General features: G+C 41.5%; 1 protein-coding gene across 5 annotated transcripts in view; it reads right to left on the bottom strand.

The window, feature by feature from the left end:
* Window positions 1-12,900, bottom strand: part of CD47 (CD47 molecule) — a 45,138-nt gene extending 32,238 nt beyond the window's left edge. For all 5 annotated transcript variants that reach the window (XR_013998862.1, XM_081138217.1, XM_081138218.1 and 2 more), the window contains exon 1: window positions 12,656-12,900. Coding sequence is in view for 4 of the 5 variants with exons in the window: in XM_081138217.1 (XP_080994343.1) it covers window positions 12,656-12,701 (46 nt within the window). In the remaining variant the exon portion in view is untranslated. The remainder of the gene's footprint in view (window positions 1-12,655) is intronic.
* Between the last annotated feature and the right edge of the window lie 966 nt (window positions 12,901-13,866).

Raw genomic sequence — 13,866 nt, 5'->3', positions numbered from 1 at the left:
AGATACTGCCAATAAGTAGGGTATATTCTATCAAACACTTCTCAGTAGGATAAACTAACAGTTGTCTTACAAAACAGGAATTGGGAAAGTAAATGCAATCACTCATCTTTCATCTAAAATGTGCAAGACTGTGGAGAAATTGTAGTTGTCTTCCATATTTTTCAGCCATTTATCAACTTTTTAAAAAATTTCTTTATTGTTGAAAGTATTACAGATATCCCCTTTTCCCCCCATTGACCCCCTCCACCCCGCATCCACCCCTCACCCTTTAGGCCTTCACCACACTATATTGTCTGTGTCCATGGGTTATGCATACAAGCATGTAAGTTCTTTGATTAATCTCTCCCCACCCACTCCCCCACCCCCGCCTTCCCACTGAGATTCATCAGTCTGTTCCATGCTTCTATGTCTCTGGATCTATTTTGTTCCTCAGTCTATTTTGTTTATTAGATTCCACATATGAGTAAGATCATGTAAAAGTGAATCAGGAAAAATCAGAAAACCTGAATAGGCTAATAACAACTGATGAAATCGAAGCAACAATAAAAAAACCTCCCAGCAAGCACAAGCCCTGGTCTAGACAGCCTCACAGGGGAGCTTTCTAATTCTTTAAGTTGCAGGGTTAGATAGTTGACTGAAAATTTTTCTTGCTTTTTGAGATAGGCCTGCGGTGCTATGAACTTACCTCAGGACTGCTTTCGCTGTGTCCCATCGATTTGGGGTTGTTGTGTGTTCATTTTCATTTGTTTCCAGGAAGTTCTTGATTTCTTTCTTGATCTTATTGGTAACCCATTCATTGCTTAATAACATGTTATTTAGCCTCCATGTGTTTGAATGTTTTTGAGTGTTTTTACTGTAGTTGGTTTCTAATTTCATGCCCTTGTGATCTAAGATGCTTATGATTTCAATCTTCTTGAACTTGTAGAGACTTGTTCTGTGTCCTAACACGTAGTCTATCTTTCAGCATGATCCATGTGCACTTGAGAGGAATGTATATTCTGCAGCTTTGGGGTAAAATGTTCTGTAAATATCAATTAAATCCATCTGATCTAGTGTGCCATTTAGAGTCACTGTTTCAGTGTTGACTTTTTGTCTGAAAGGTCTATCCAGTGAAGTCAGTGGGGTGTTAAAATCTACAACTATGACTGTACTGCTGTTGATCTCTCCCTTAAAGTCCTTAAGGTTATTGGTAGGTCCTTATTTATTGCCATTTTAATTCTTTATCTTTCTCTCTCTATTTCTTCTTATTATTACAGCAGTCCCCTAACATTTCTTGCAATGCTTCTATTTCTACTTCTAATTACAGCAGTCCCTTTAACATTTCCTGAAATGCTGGTTTGGTGATGATAAACTCCTTTAGCCTTTTTTTGTCTAAGAAGCTCAGTATTTCACCATCTATTTTGAATGATGGCCTTGCTGGATATAGTAGTCTTGGTTTCAGATCTTTGTTTTGCATTACCTTGAATACTTCATGCCATTCCCTTCTGGCCTGGAGAGTTTCTGATGAGAAGTCAGCTGACAATCTTATGGGCATTCCTTTTTAGGTAACAGGTTGCGTTTCTCTTGCTGCCTTTAAGATTCTCTCATTGTCTTGAATTTTTGGCATTTTAATTATGATGTGTCTGGGCGTGGGCCTCTTTGGGTTCTACTTGCTTGGAACTCTCTGTGCTTCTTGAACTTGTGTGACTTTTTCCTTCACCAGGTTAGAAAAGTTTTCTGCCATTATTCTTCAAACAGGTTATCTGACCCTTGCTTACTTTTTACCTCTTCTGACATTCTTATGATGCGAATATTGTTATGTTTCACGTTGTCCCACAGCTCCCTTAGACTGTCCTGTTTTTCAACTGTTTTTTTCCTTTTGGATCTCTGAATGGCTTTTTCTACCCTGTCTTCTAATTCGCTGATCCGATCCTCAGCTTCTTCTAATCTGCTGTTTATTCCTTCCAACGTATTCTCTATTTCTGCTATGTCATTCTTCGCTTCTGACTGTTCATTCATAGTTTCCATATCTATTTTCATGCTGTTGCGTATCCTTACAATCAATGTTCTGAACTCTATATCTGATAGACTGCTTATATCCATTTCATTTAGCTCTTTTTCTGGAGACTTCTCTTGTTCATTTGGGGCTTGCTTTTTTGTCTCCCCATTTTGGCTGCCTATTTGGGTTTGTTTCTATGCATTAGGTAGGGCTCCCAGTCTTTCTGGAAGGTCTCTGGTGCAGGCCAATTTCAGACACTGTTTGTGACTGGCCTTGAGTACCCCATTTGAAGCTATCAACAACCCACAGCTTGAGGTCCCCTATGTAGAGGTTGGGTGCATTTGGACAGGGCCCACTTATCAACTCTTTTATCTAAGTAGCTAGTTGGCTTTTCCCTGAAAAAAGAAAGCACTATATAAATATAAGTAAAATGTCAACTTTAATAGTTCATCCTTATGATTTCTTCCTTCTATATACACTGGGAATAAAAATCAAAGGCATAGAATGCTATTATTCTAGGGACATATTATTCAGTAGCTGCCCATTGAATTGAATGCTAGGATGTGTAGTGAAATATGAACAGGACAATGTTCAGAAAGCCTGAGTATAAACCCTGTTACTTTTCAGTACATGACCTCAAGCAATCCACTTAACTTTTCTATGCCTTGGTTTACTCTCTGTAAATAAGAGGATCAAAAATGAACACTGGAGCTGGGCCAGCATGGCTTAGCGGTTGAGCATCAACCTAGGATCCAGGAGATCGTGGTTTGATTCTTAGTCAGGGCACATGCCCAGGTTGCAGGCTTGATCCCCAGTGGGGTGCATGCAGGAGGCAGCTGATCAATGACTCTCTCATCATTGATGTTTCTATCTCTCCCTCTCCCGCTCCCTTCCTCTCTCAGAAGTCAGTAAAGATATATTTTTAAAAAACCAAAACACTAGAGCCCCAGCCAGTTTTGCTCAGTGGTTAGAGCATCAGCCCTCGGACTGAAGGGTCTTGGGTTCAATTCTGGTCAAGGGCATGTACCAGAGGTAACCAATCAATGTGTCTCTCTCACATCAATATGTCTCTCTCTCTCCCTTCCACTCTCTCTGAAAAGAATGGAAAAAATATCCTCGGTTGAGGATTAAAAAACAAAACAAAAAAAGGACACAGGACTACTTCACAGAATTGTGGTGATTATCGAAGGAGAAAATATATGGGCAAGTGCCCTCTAAACAATACTGTGCTATAAATATGCAGGATAATACTCTAAAAACTAGGCAAAACAGCATTTTTGTGTAATGATCTAGACCTTCTCTAACTAGAAGGTGCAAATTGTTGTATTTCTGGGAATTTGCTGCTTGAACCAAGTTTGTGGGCATTCACAGCTCGCTTCTTCCCAGTTCTCTACATTTCTAGCCATCCAAATATTAGGAAGCCCCAGGCAAAACCTGGACTTCCAATTGCAATTTTTAAAACCTTGGGGCTCTAAATTATTTCCCCTGAGAAAGAAGCATTGAGAGGAACTCTGTAGTGTAAAACAAGGAGAGAAGAAAGTGGCTGTGATGTTGGAATTAGAAAAGAAGGAAAGTGTCAGAAAATATGGGGACTAACTTTGAAAAGGATTACTGAGTGTCCTTTCAATGGAGCTCTGGGCATTGTCTGACAGATCCTTTGGGAATATCCGATTCTATAGGGGCCTGTGCCTCTCACTGTATTTGACTGAGCTATTTTACAATTCTGTAAGATGTAGAAAACTGATACTAATGCAAATGATTTATGTCCACAGAGATAGAAATAAACTTTGTTCTGCAATTTATTTCCGCCTGGTAGAAGAGAGGATTTAAAAAAAACTACGTTTATTGCCCTAAGGACGTTGACCAATTTGCATATATTCACAAATTCATTTTAGCATTCCTGATTGCCTATACACGTGTCTGATCTTCCAATTGTTTTTAAAAACCAAGACGGTCTTACCATCTTGCTAGTTTGCGTATTAATGCGTGAAATAAAATCTTTGACACATGTTCATTTTATATTTGTTTGAGTCAGGATATTACTTTCTAAAAATTGTCTTTTAATAAAAGAGATAAGAGTGAAGAGCTCAGTTATCCTAGTGAACTTTTTTAGAATGCTCTAGGTAAGTAAAAAGTAGTCGGCAAACACTCTGCAATTTCATAACTTATGCTTAAAGAATAAATTTCCTGCGGAATACAGGAAGTATTAATTGCACTGCATTATTTGTTGTAATATAAAAAATATCTTATAACTGAATTAATTTAAATAGAATTAATGCTGTCAATAAAATTCAAGTAAAATTAACCTGGATAAACCATAACTTGAACAACCCTTGCACTAATAATAAATAAGGGTAGTCCAAAAATGCCAGCTGTTAACCACAACTTTATCTTCTATAAACACTTAATAAGAAACTATTAAATTGTAAAATTATCTGATTTGGGTGTTCTCTCTTTTGCCTACTACCTTCTGATGGAACAGTAAAATGAAGAAAAGATCTGAAATAGAGCCAATAAAGGAAGAGAGATAATTAACACAAGTAAAATTCTGAATCATCAAGATATGCCTATAGCAGTCTAAATCAGATAGAAAGGTATAAATATAACCATCAGTGATGCCAGGGTCACCAATAGACTAAAAATGAAATGGGAAAATTATTTTATGTTGACAGCCAAAAATATTGGACTTTACAATCTCTGTGAATGCAAACCACCAACCTAAACCATCTCGTCCCCCAGCCCTAAAAACAGCCAACATGTAGTTGCAGAGAAGGCTCAATAAATGGCAGTCACAGTACACAAGTCAAACTCAGAAATTTAAAATGCAGCAAACATTTATTGAGAATTACCTGATCTGAAGCATTGTGATAGGATGTGTGGATACAATGATGGGGAAAAAGTATGAATTATCGTTTCAAAGCTTGCAATTCTCACTTGGGGGAATGATACGTACTTTTTATAGCACAAGGTTATGTAAGTGCTATCCTTCCTGTATGAACAACGTGCTCTGGAGGGGCAGGAGAAGAATCAGTCTTACAGATTTCTAAGAAAATGTGTGTTGCTACCAGGGGAACAATAGAAACTTGTCATAGTTCCCACCCACTTGGGTGGTCCTCTACCTTTTTAAACATGCTCCATGTAAATTTTCTCTCCTTTGTAATGGCTCTTAAATCACAACTTCATCTCCTTCTGCAAGAGCTTATCCCATACTCTCCAAAGCAGCCCTTTCTCCTTATTTCGTAATTCAAACTGAGTCCTTCACATGAGAAGCCAGAAGCTTTAAATACTCTCCACCTATAAATTTACCTGGAACCCCAACAATCCACAGCTCTTCCCCCACACACACACACCCTCTTCTCCTCCAGAAATGAATCCCTTCACTTGAGAGCTAGTTTCCATTTCTGCCTCCACACCCATCAATCTCCTCAAGGACTTTCCCTAGTTGATCACCAGCCTCCCACATGCCCCTATTCCATCTACTTAGGATTGGGGGCGGGGGGTGGATAAACATTTTTTAAAAATGCTTGACTATTCACCAGCTTAAAAAAAAAAAAAATCCCCCATATTTGTCTCTCACTTCCCTAGCATCCTAAAATAACAAACTAAAAGCATTTCTTCACTTCCATTTCGTTTCTTAAATCTCTGCCACCTGGCTGCCACCTCTCCACCTCTACTTCATGGCAACAGCTCTTGCCAAAGCCACCAATAATCCCTTGTGGAAAATGGAGTATGTATGGCTCACTTTCTATCTTAACTTCCCTACAGTTCTTGAGCCAGTGTGTAGGTTCTTTCTTGCTCTCTTCCCTTGACCTCTGTATCTCTGGATTCTGAATTTCCTTCTACTGCATTGGTCACCCATCCCAGCTTCTGTTCTTTACTGAAACTTATTCCTTGCCTCACAATAAGTGTACCTAAGGCCTTCCTATTCAGCACTACCTCCCCCTCCCCAGTACTCTCCCATACTTCATCGTTTTAACTACCTACAGTTTTTATTTAACCAGGTCCCACCTTCCTCCTTAAGATCCGGGAAAGCCAACTGCTGCACATTTCTACTTAGACTACTGCTACATTAAAGTCAACATGTCTAAAAGTCAATTTACCCTCTCCCTACCCTTCTCCAAAACTCTCACCTCCATAAACTATTTTCTACCATCTACCAGTCAACAAGACCTGACCTAAAGACCATGCTGGATTCTTCCCTCTTTTTAGCCATGTAGGATTTTTGGTAGACTCAGCCTATTGAATAGTTCCTAAATCTAAAGTCTGTATGAATAAATTAGGCATTCATCATTTCTCCCTTGGACTACTGCCATTTAAGTAGCTCTTTGACTCCAGCCTCAACATTTCCCCATCCCAGCCCCAATGTATTTCCCACAGTTCCCGAAATAAATGTTCTAAATGCAAATGTGTACTCTTGCTTAACATACTTTAACAACACCCTCCCTTCCCTCTTTTCAGGCTAAATTCTAAGTGTATTAGCATGGAATACAAACGAGGTCCTTCAGGGCCTTGTCCAGCCCCACCTCCTGTCCTTCTTCATTTCCAAACTAAGGTCCAATCAAAATGACCTTCTTAAAATCCCATGAATAGGCATAGGTACTCTCACATCTATGCCTTTGCATATGTTCCCTCAGCCTAAAGAGGCCCCATACCCTTCACTGGGTGTACAGGTAAGAGCACACACTTTGGAGTCAGACCTTGGGCTCAAGACTTAACCCTTCCTAGAGATATAACCTCAAGCAAATTATTTAACCTCTACACCTCAGTCTCATCTATATAATGTGAACTGACAGAATATACTTCATAGAGATTTCATTAAGATTTAATGAGATAAGGAACGTGAAGTTATCTCAGTGTCTCACATAGATAGCAAATGCTCAGTAAATGGCAGCTAGCGTTGACTAACTTTGGCTCCTCCTGCTAAAGCACAGCTGAGATGTTTAATCCTGTTCCTCTTCCCTGCACGGCTCAACTATATTCATCCTCTCCTTATTGCTCCCATCATCCCCTACTCTTGTTATTGAATCTTCTAATTAATGCTTGATTTAACTGCTCTCCCCATTAAGCTCAAAAGGCAGAAAGGCAAGGGCAATCTCTTCATTTGGTATCCTATGGATTTAACCCAGGGTCCAGCAAGTAAGACTCAATACATTCCTTATGAATGTAAAAAATTTAAAGTATAAATTCCTAAGAAAGGAATATCTAAAAATTATATCAGAGAGAATTCACTCCTCTCCCATATTTCAAGAGAGAATTCTCCACTTCTTCTTACTTTTTTAGACCTGATTATGGAATCATGAAGCTACATATTTCAATGGAAAATCTCAAGTCAATTGCAGGTGAGGTGGAAGAGTTCCTTAAAAAATTACATGAGCCCGGTTGGGCCTGGCTCAGCAGTTGAGCATCGACCTAGGATCCAGGAGATCAAGGTTCGATTCCCGGTCAGGGTACATGCCCAGGTTTCAGGCTCGATCACCAGCAGGGAAAATGCAAGAGGCAGTTAATCAGTGAGGAGTCTCTCATCATTGATGTTTCTATCTCTCCCTCTTCCTCTGTCTTCCTCTCTCTGAAATCAATAAAGATATATTTTTTAAAAATTACATGAATATAAAGAATGATCTTCTTAGAGGGTGATGTCTAAACTGGGTCTTGAAGGATGAGTAGGAATGTTATGGAAAAGAAAGGGCCTTCCAGGCAGAGTAGTAACATGTACAGAGGAATGAAGAAAATTAATAACTGGAAGCAGATTATTCAGGTGAGCTCTAGAAAAGGGGACTAGAAAAGATCATTAAGAAATACTGAAAGGCTTCCTTAAATATAACTCTGAGGAGTTTGGACTTGATAAAACAAGCAATAGTGAACCACTCAGATTCACTTGCATCTAAAAAAAATACTACGGCAATGTGTACGGTGAACTGAGGGCAGGCATGGTGGTGAGGCTGGGAGGTCCATTCAGAGATCACTACAACAGTCCAGGTAAACGACAACTGGAGAGGACAAAAATTATAGCAAAAAAAAAACAAAGAAATAAAGTCAACGTAAGTCAGACGTGGGACATGTGGGGAGAAAAATTAAAGTTGTTAACCAAAATAGTGTGTGTAACCAGTTAGACTGTGGACTTAACTATAAAGAGATTTAGGAGATGCAGGGGGAGTATCTTTTTAATATTTAATAGGCTGAGTGTTAAAGTATCTGTGGTACAATGAAATGAAGATATCCAGTAGATCCCAGGATAGGTGGATCCAGATTTAAGGAGAAAGGCTGGAGCTACAAAGACTTGGGAATCACCAAGACTATAGCTGATAATTAAAATCATGAGCATACACAAGATTGCCCAAGACAGTCCTTATAAAGCAAGAGAGCAGACACCAGAGAATTAAATGTTGGAGAATTCCAATGTTAATGAAACAAACAGTTAAAAAGGAACAAACTAAGGAAGTGAGAAACAGAGAACTCCACTGTAGACACCAAGAAAGGGTCTTGATATGGACAAAAAAGATGTTAAGTGGGAGAAGTACAAATAGCCTCCGGATTAAAAATTACATCATTAGCTTCTTTATCTGCCGCACTGTCAACAGACTAGTGGGCTCAGAAGTCAGACTGTATTTGGCAAGTAAATGGGAGGGGAGAAAGGAGAGGCAAGATACTTTTTCAAGAACTTTGGCAGTCTAAGGGAGCAGAGAGAAGGCGATCAGTGGAAGGAGTGCGGAGACGACAAGGGCAGGATATTTTTGGGTTCTTCTTGCTTGTTTGCTTTTATTTATTTATTGTTTGTTTTCAATATGGGGTAAAACTTAAGGCATGTCTGCAAGCTAAGGTGAAAGAACCAACGGAAAAGGGAAGACCTGAGATACAAGACTGAAGAATTAAATGGATTGGGTAGGTCTCCAAGGTGGTGGAAGTGAAAGAGCTGTAGACAGGTAATTTTTTCCTTAAAAAAACAGTGAACAGGTATACTTCTGAAACTGGGTGAGAAAGGAGAAAGAGATGAAGGTTGCCTAAGATATTATAGATAAGTTTAGAAATGGTGGGAGGGAAGTGGAGAGAGCTTAGAGTGGGGAGTTAATTATCTACTTGGGGATGGATGTTCAGGAACGGGGTAAGAGGTCCCAGCAGTCACTAAGGTAAAGGAAACAAAGCTCATGAGTAAAGGTACCTGCTAGAAATGAATCCTTTTTGCCATCAGACTTTGACCCTGGTATGAAAACCAGAGCCTCAAACTGAATTGGGCTAGAATTAGGGTCAAAAATGAGGCTTTAGTCAGATCTGTCCTCAATAAAGATCCAATAAGGCCTTGGGTTAAGTGGGGATGGCCACAAAGTGTTTAGTTCTGACTCAAAGTAGTCCCCCACTAGATTGTAAAGGGGCCTTACAAGAATTGAAGTGGTTGGCCTAGACTTACAAGGCGAGGGCAGTTTAAAGTCAGCAACATCCAGAATTAAGGCCTGATTAAGCACCTAAAATATATTAAGTACCACTGAAGGATTGAAACCAAAAATCCCTACTATCTATAAACTACATTTTACGTTATTAAGAGGCATAGAGCCTGAAATTTGTCTCTAAGTCCAAGAAGGCCTTGCAAAGTGCTCAGAGCATAGCAAGGGCTCATACTTGGCTTGAAACAGGAAAAGCAATTTTGACAGACCCTGCACCTTGCCAAATTCCCTACCCTGTCTTTTAACACATAAGTGTGATACCTATTCAAATATGCACAAATATTCTCAAACCCTGGGGATGTCCAGGTTCTGAGTCAGATACAACTGGTCCATGGATATGGAATGAAGTAAAGGAGGGTGTTGCCTCTAATTCCTGTTTCACCTCCCCATAACCACACAGAGGGAAAGTCCAGGTTCTGTTGTTTTAGTCTAGGTCTGTCAGAGTCAAATTGCCTGAGTTCTTTATATTTCTTAGTTTAGTATTACAATGAGTTCAGCAAAATTGATCCTACACTATTATTCTTGTTCTTTTATCATAGAAAAAAAATACCTGCATTAGTACAAGTGAAAGTAGCTTTATGACCACCCAAGAGTGCATTATATTAGGCTAAGACACAAGATATAAAAACATAGAATTTTTAAATCTTTTATAAAAAGCTGTAACAGCAAAAACTTAAAATATGGGTAAATGGCTTTATAAAAATTGTGTCACAAAAATAACATTAATGTATTAAAAGCAACGCTTATACTAGCAATAGCTGAATTGACATTAAGGAATACAAAATTCGTTTTAATAATATGAGTGGTAATTTTGGATTTAGAATATTTATCAGTTTTGAAGAAAAACACCTATTTTTCATCTTTAGAATCTAGCCTTTCAAATCTCCATTAACAACTCAGTGGCAAAGATAAAACATCTGCCAAAATATAGATGACAGCATGAGCAAATGTCCTAATGGTAGGCATTTAGTATAATGCTTTAACACACTGCCTCTAGACTGCTGGGGCAGCCCCGTAAATAAGTACTTTTAAATAGGCAGTTACTTCCTTAAAATGGCAACTTGTGTTTCAAATATATTTTTTAGGAGAAAACATTTTCTTTTAAGCAAGCCAAATTACTACTAGCCTTGCCCAATTAACATGTTTTTTAATCATGTGCACCCTTGATTTTTAAAATTCACTTTGGAAAGTCATTCGACTACTGACAGATCATATACTGTCATTATTTGAGTAAGGTTTTATTTCCCAGTTTGTGAAGACCAGTGAGGCAACCGAAACTGTAGCGGCTACCAGGAAACGGCCTTCATTACCAGTAATTTATAAGTGAAACTGAGAGCAAAATCGATGTTTAAAGACAAATGAACACACAAATCCATAGACTTTCTTACTCATTCTAGATTCTAAATTCTGTCTCTCCAATACCCTGGTTTATAACCACTTGTGTTCTAAAACTGTTCGCATCTCTTCACACATGCCCTTTTAAAACTAAATATTAAACACACAAAAATCCATTGGTTTACATTCAACACTTAACAGAATTCAAATGCATAATGTCTCTATGCTGGTTTTTTAAAATCAGATTATTAACTAAGTACAATAAAATACCATAAATTCTGAATCCTATGACTCCATAGGGACTTGAGCACATTAATATTATAGATAAATGAGTGCTAATTATACATGATCTTAACTATTGCTAAAGGAGGCCTAAAGAGAATTCCCATCCCCCGAAGTACCATTCTAGCCGTTCTTTCTAACCTACTTGAAAACAGGAACCTTGTTTTTAAAACAGTACATGATTTATAATTTTTATTCTCCAGTATAGCTTTTGATGCCTACAGTATGAATTAGTGACATTTTATCACAAGTTTAGATTCTGGTTCAATATGCTTTCTTATCAGAAACAAATTTCTGAAAGCAGTATTATTTTAGCTATTTTGATAGTAACAGCAACAAGCCATCGACGACAATGACAGGGAACACTACTTTATCTAATATCAACCCTTTAAATAATAGATATAGTGATTATTAACATGTCCAGCATCCCAGGATATACGCGGAGGGTGGGGAAAGTGGTAAGCCTGGTCTTAAGAGAGCATCCTGAAAATAGCTGAAGTCACAAGCCTTTAGGAACCGCACAGTGAGGCTGTTCTGATGCTAATTTAGCTTTCTACAACTAAATATAACAATTGCTACTGTTACTCAAACTCGATTTGAATCTTAGGAAAAGTTCACAAAAGGCTCTATAGATGTGCAATGTGACAGGCACTGCCTATAGAGCCACAAAAAAAAAAAAAAAAAAATCCCATTCCTTCCTCAGTTTTTACGAAGCACACGTTTTTGAAAAACAACCACCACCAAATAGGTTTCAAAAGCTTGGGGCCAAAACGCCTTTGGCTTGGAAAAACATCAAATCCCACTTAGCTGCAAATATGTTTTGACTAGGAGTTGCTGTCTTCATTTTCAAGCGAAATCTGCATTACTGTTAACCCGTTCCCCAAACACAGTGGGGAAACTTGAATGTGCAATTTGGACGGTATTAAACGGGTTGGTGGGGCGTGGAGGTAGCGCGAGTTTTCAGGAAGCCTATTTCTAGGGTTTCATAAATAAATAAAAAATTTAAAAAAAAAAAAAAAAAGGCGGCCAGAAGATCCTTTTGATTACATGGTGGGTTGGAAATAAAACTTAACTATATCCGTTCTTTCCCCTTAACTCCTATGTTCATGTGGGAGAGCAAAGAGGGGAAAAAAAAACAAAAAAAAACAAAAAACCCGTCTTGCAGACTTCGCCAAAATGCGCACTTACAGCGCAAGAGGCCAGGGCTCTGCCACTCTCCCCGCTCTCCCCGGTGCATTTAAGCACTGAGGAGGGAAGAGGGGTGCGAAAGAGGGGGCACCCTAACGGCTGCCACCCACTCGCCTCCGAGCTCGCCCTTTCTCCAGCTAATTTCTGCGCGAGGCGCACGGTTCGGAGCCTTCCTCGGTCTGCGCGTCTGGAGGCGGAGGACGGGGGAAGGCGGTGAGCCCCGCTGGCTACCCAGGGAAAGACGAAGAGGAGGGAAGAAAGGGAGGAAGGGGGCGCCTGATCACCCGCGGGGCCCTCCCACGTCCGCACCCGCCGGGCAGGGCCCGCGCGTCCCGCACCCCGCCACCCTCTCCAGGGAGCCGCGGGCCAGCCCCCACGCCCGCGGAGGTGCGGCGCAGGCGGCCAGCCGCAGAGCCAGCACCGAGGGGCCACTCACCGCAGCACGCCGAGCCCAGCAGCAGCAGCCCCACCAGGGGCCACATCGCGCGCGCCGCGGGGCCGCCGCCGCCGCCGCCGCCGCCCGCGTCTGGAACAGCCACTGCGGTCACAATCAGGACCCTGCACTGCCTCCGTCACCAGCAGGACCCACCGCCCAGGCTGCCTGCCGCGCGCTCCCGAGCTCCCGCCGCCGCACACCCGCTCCCGGCCCGCGCCCGCCGCGCACGCGCCCGCGCCCGCCGCGCCCGCGCCCGCGCCCGCCTCCCCGCCCCGACGCCGAGACGCTGACGCGAGTCCTCCGGATTCGTGGACTGGAGTCCACGTTCCCTCGGGCTCCGCCGAGACCCGGAGCCCGAGCCCAGGCCTCCCGGGCCCGCCCCGCCACGCCACGCCCGCCACCATCCCCGCGCCTGGGTCCGTGTCCCCGCTCGCCACGAGAGGGTGGGCATGTGTTCCCACGCTCACTGGGGACTTCACCGCGCCCGCCCTCCGCGCCTCCCTTTCTGCTTCTCGCGCCGCCGCCAGCCCCACGCTCCTCCCTCCGCTGTCCTCGCCTGCTTGAAAAAATAATGGATTTGAAAGTGTGGCTCCAAGCCACAGTATGAATAAGGATTTTTTTTAATTGAATTTATTAGGGTGACGTTGGTTCACAAAACCATACAGGTTTCAAGTGTACAACTCAATGAGCACGTTGCATCATGCTCCCAAATCGCCCCAAGGTCTCTTTCTGTCCTCATTCTCCGACCCCGCACCCCCCCCACCCCTACCCGCACCCCCTCACTCCACTCCCCACCCCCTCCTTGGCCCACTTCCACCTAGCCCCTGACTCCCTTTCCCTCTGGATATCACCACACTGGTGTCTGTGTTATGTACACACACACACACACACACACACGCACGCACATCTTTGTTGACTAATCCCTTCACCTTCTTTCAATATCTCATTGAATTACACAGGCCACATCATTCAAACTGAAGCAAAAGCCCTTTTGAAACTACCAGTAACATTTATCCTCAATGATGAACTCTCTTGTCACAAAGTCAGGCTCTAGTGGCTACTCTAATGGGCTGTGCATATCCTGTCCGCGTCTGTGGTTGTTTTTCTCTTACCTGCTGGAAAAGAAAGCAATTTCCCACCAGGATATCACACTTCTCCAAATCCCCTACCCATGGCATCTCCCATCGCACCCCATCCTCATAGTCATAAAA

The sequence above is a fragment of the Miniopterus schreibersii genome (assembly GCF_964146895.1).
Source record: "Miniopterus schreibersii genome assembly, chromosome: 5".
NCBI classification, from domain to species: domain Eukaryota; kingdom Metazoa; phylum Chordata; class Mammalia; order Chiroptera; family Miniopteridae; genus Miniopterus; species Miniopterus schreibersii.
This window is presented reverse-complemented; position numbering and strand designations above follow the sequence as displayed.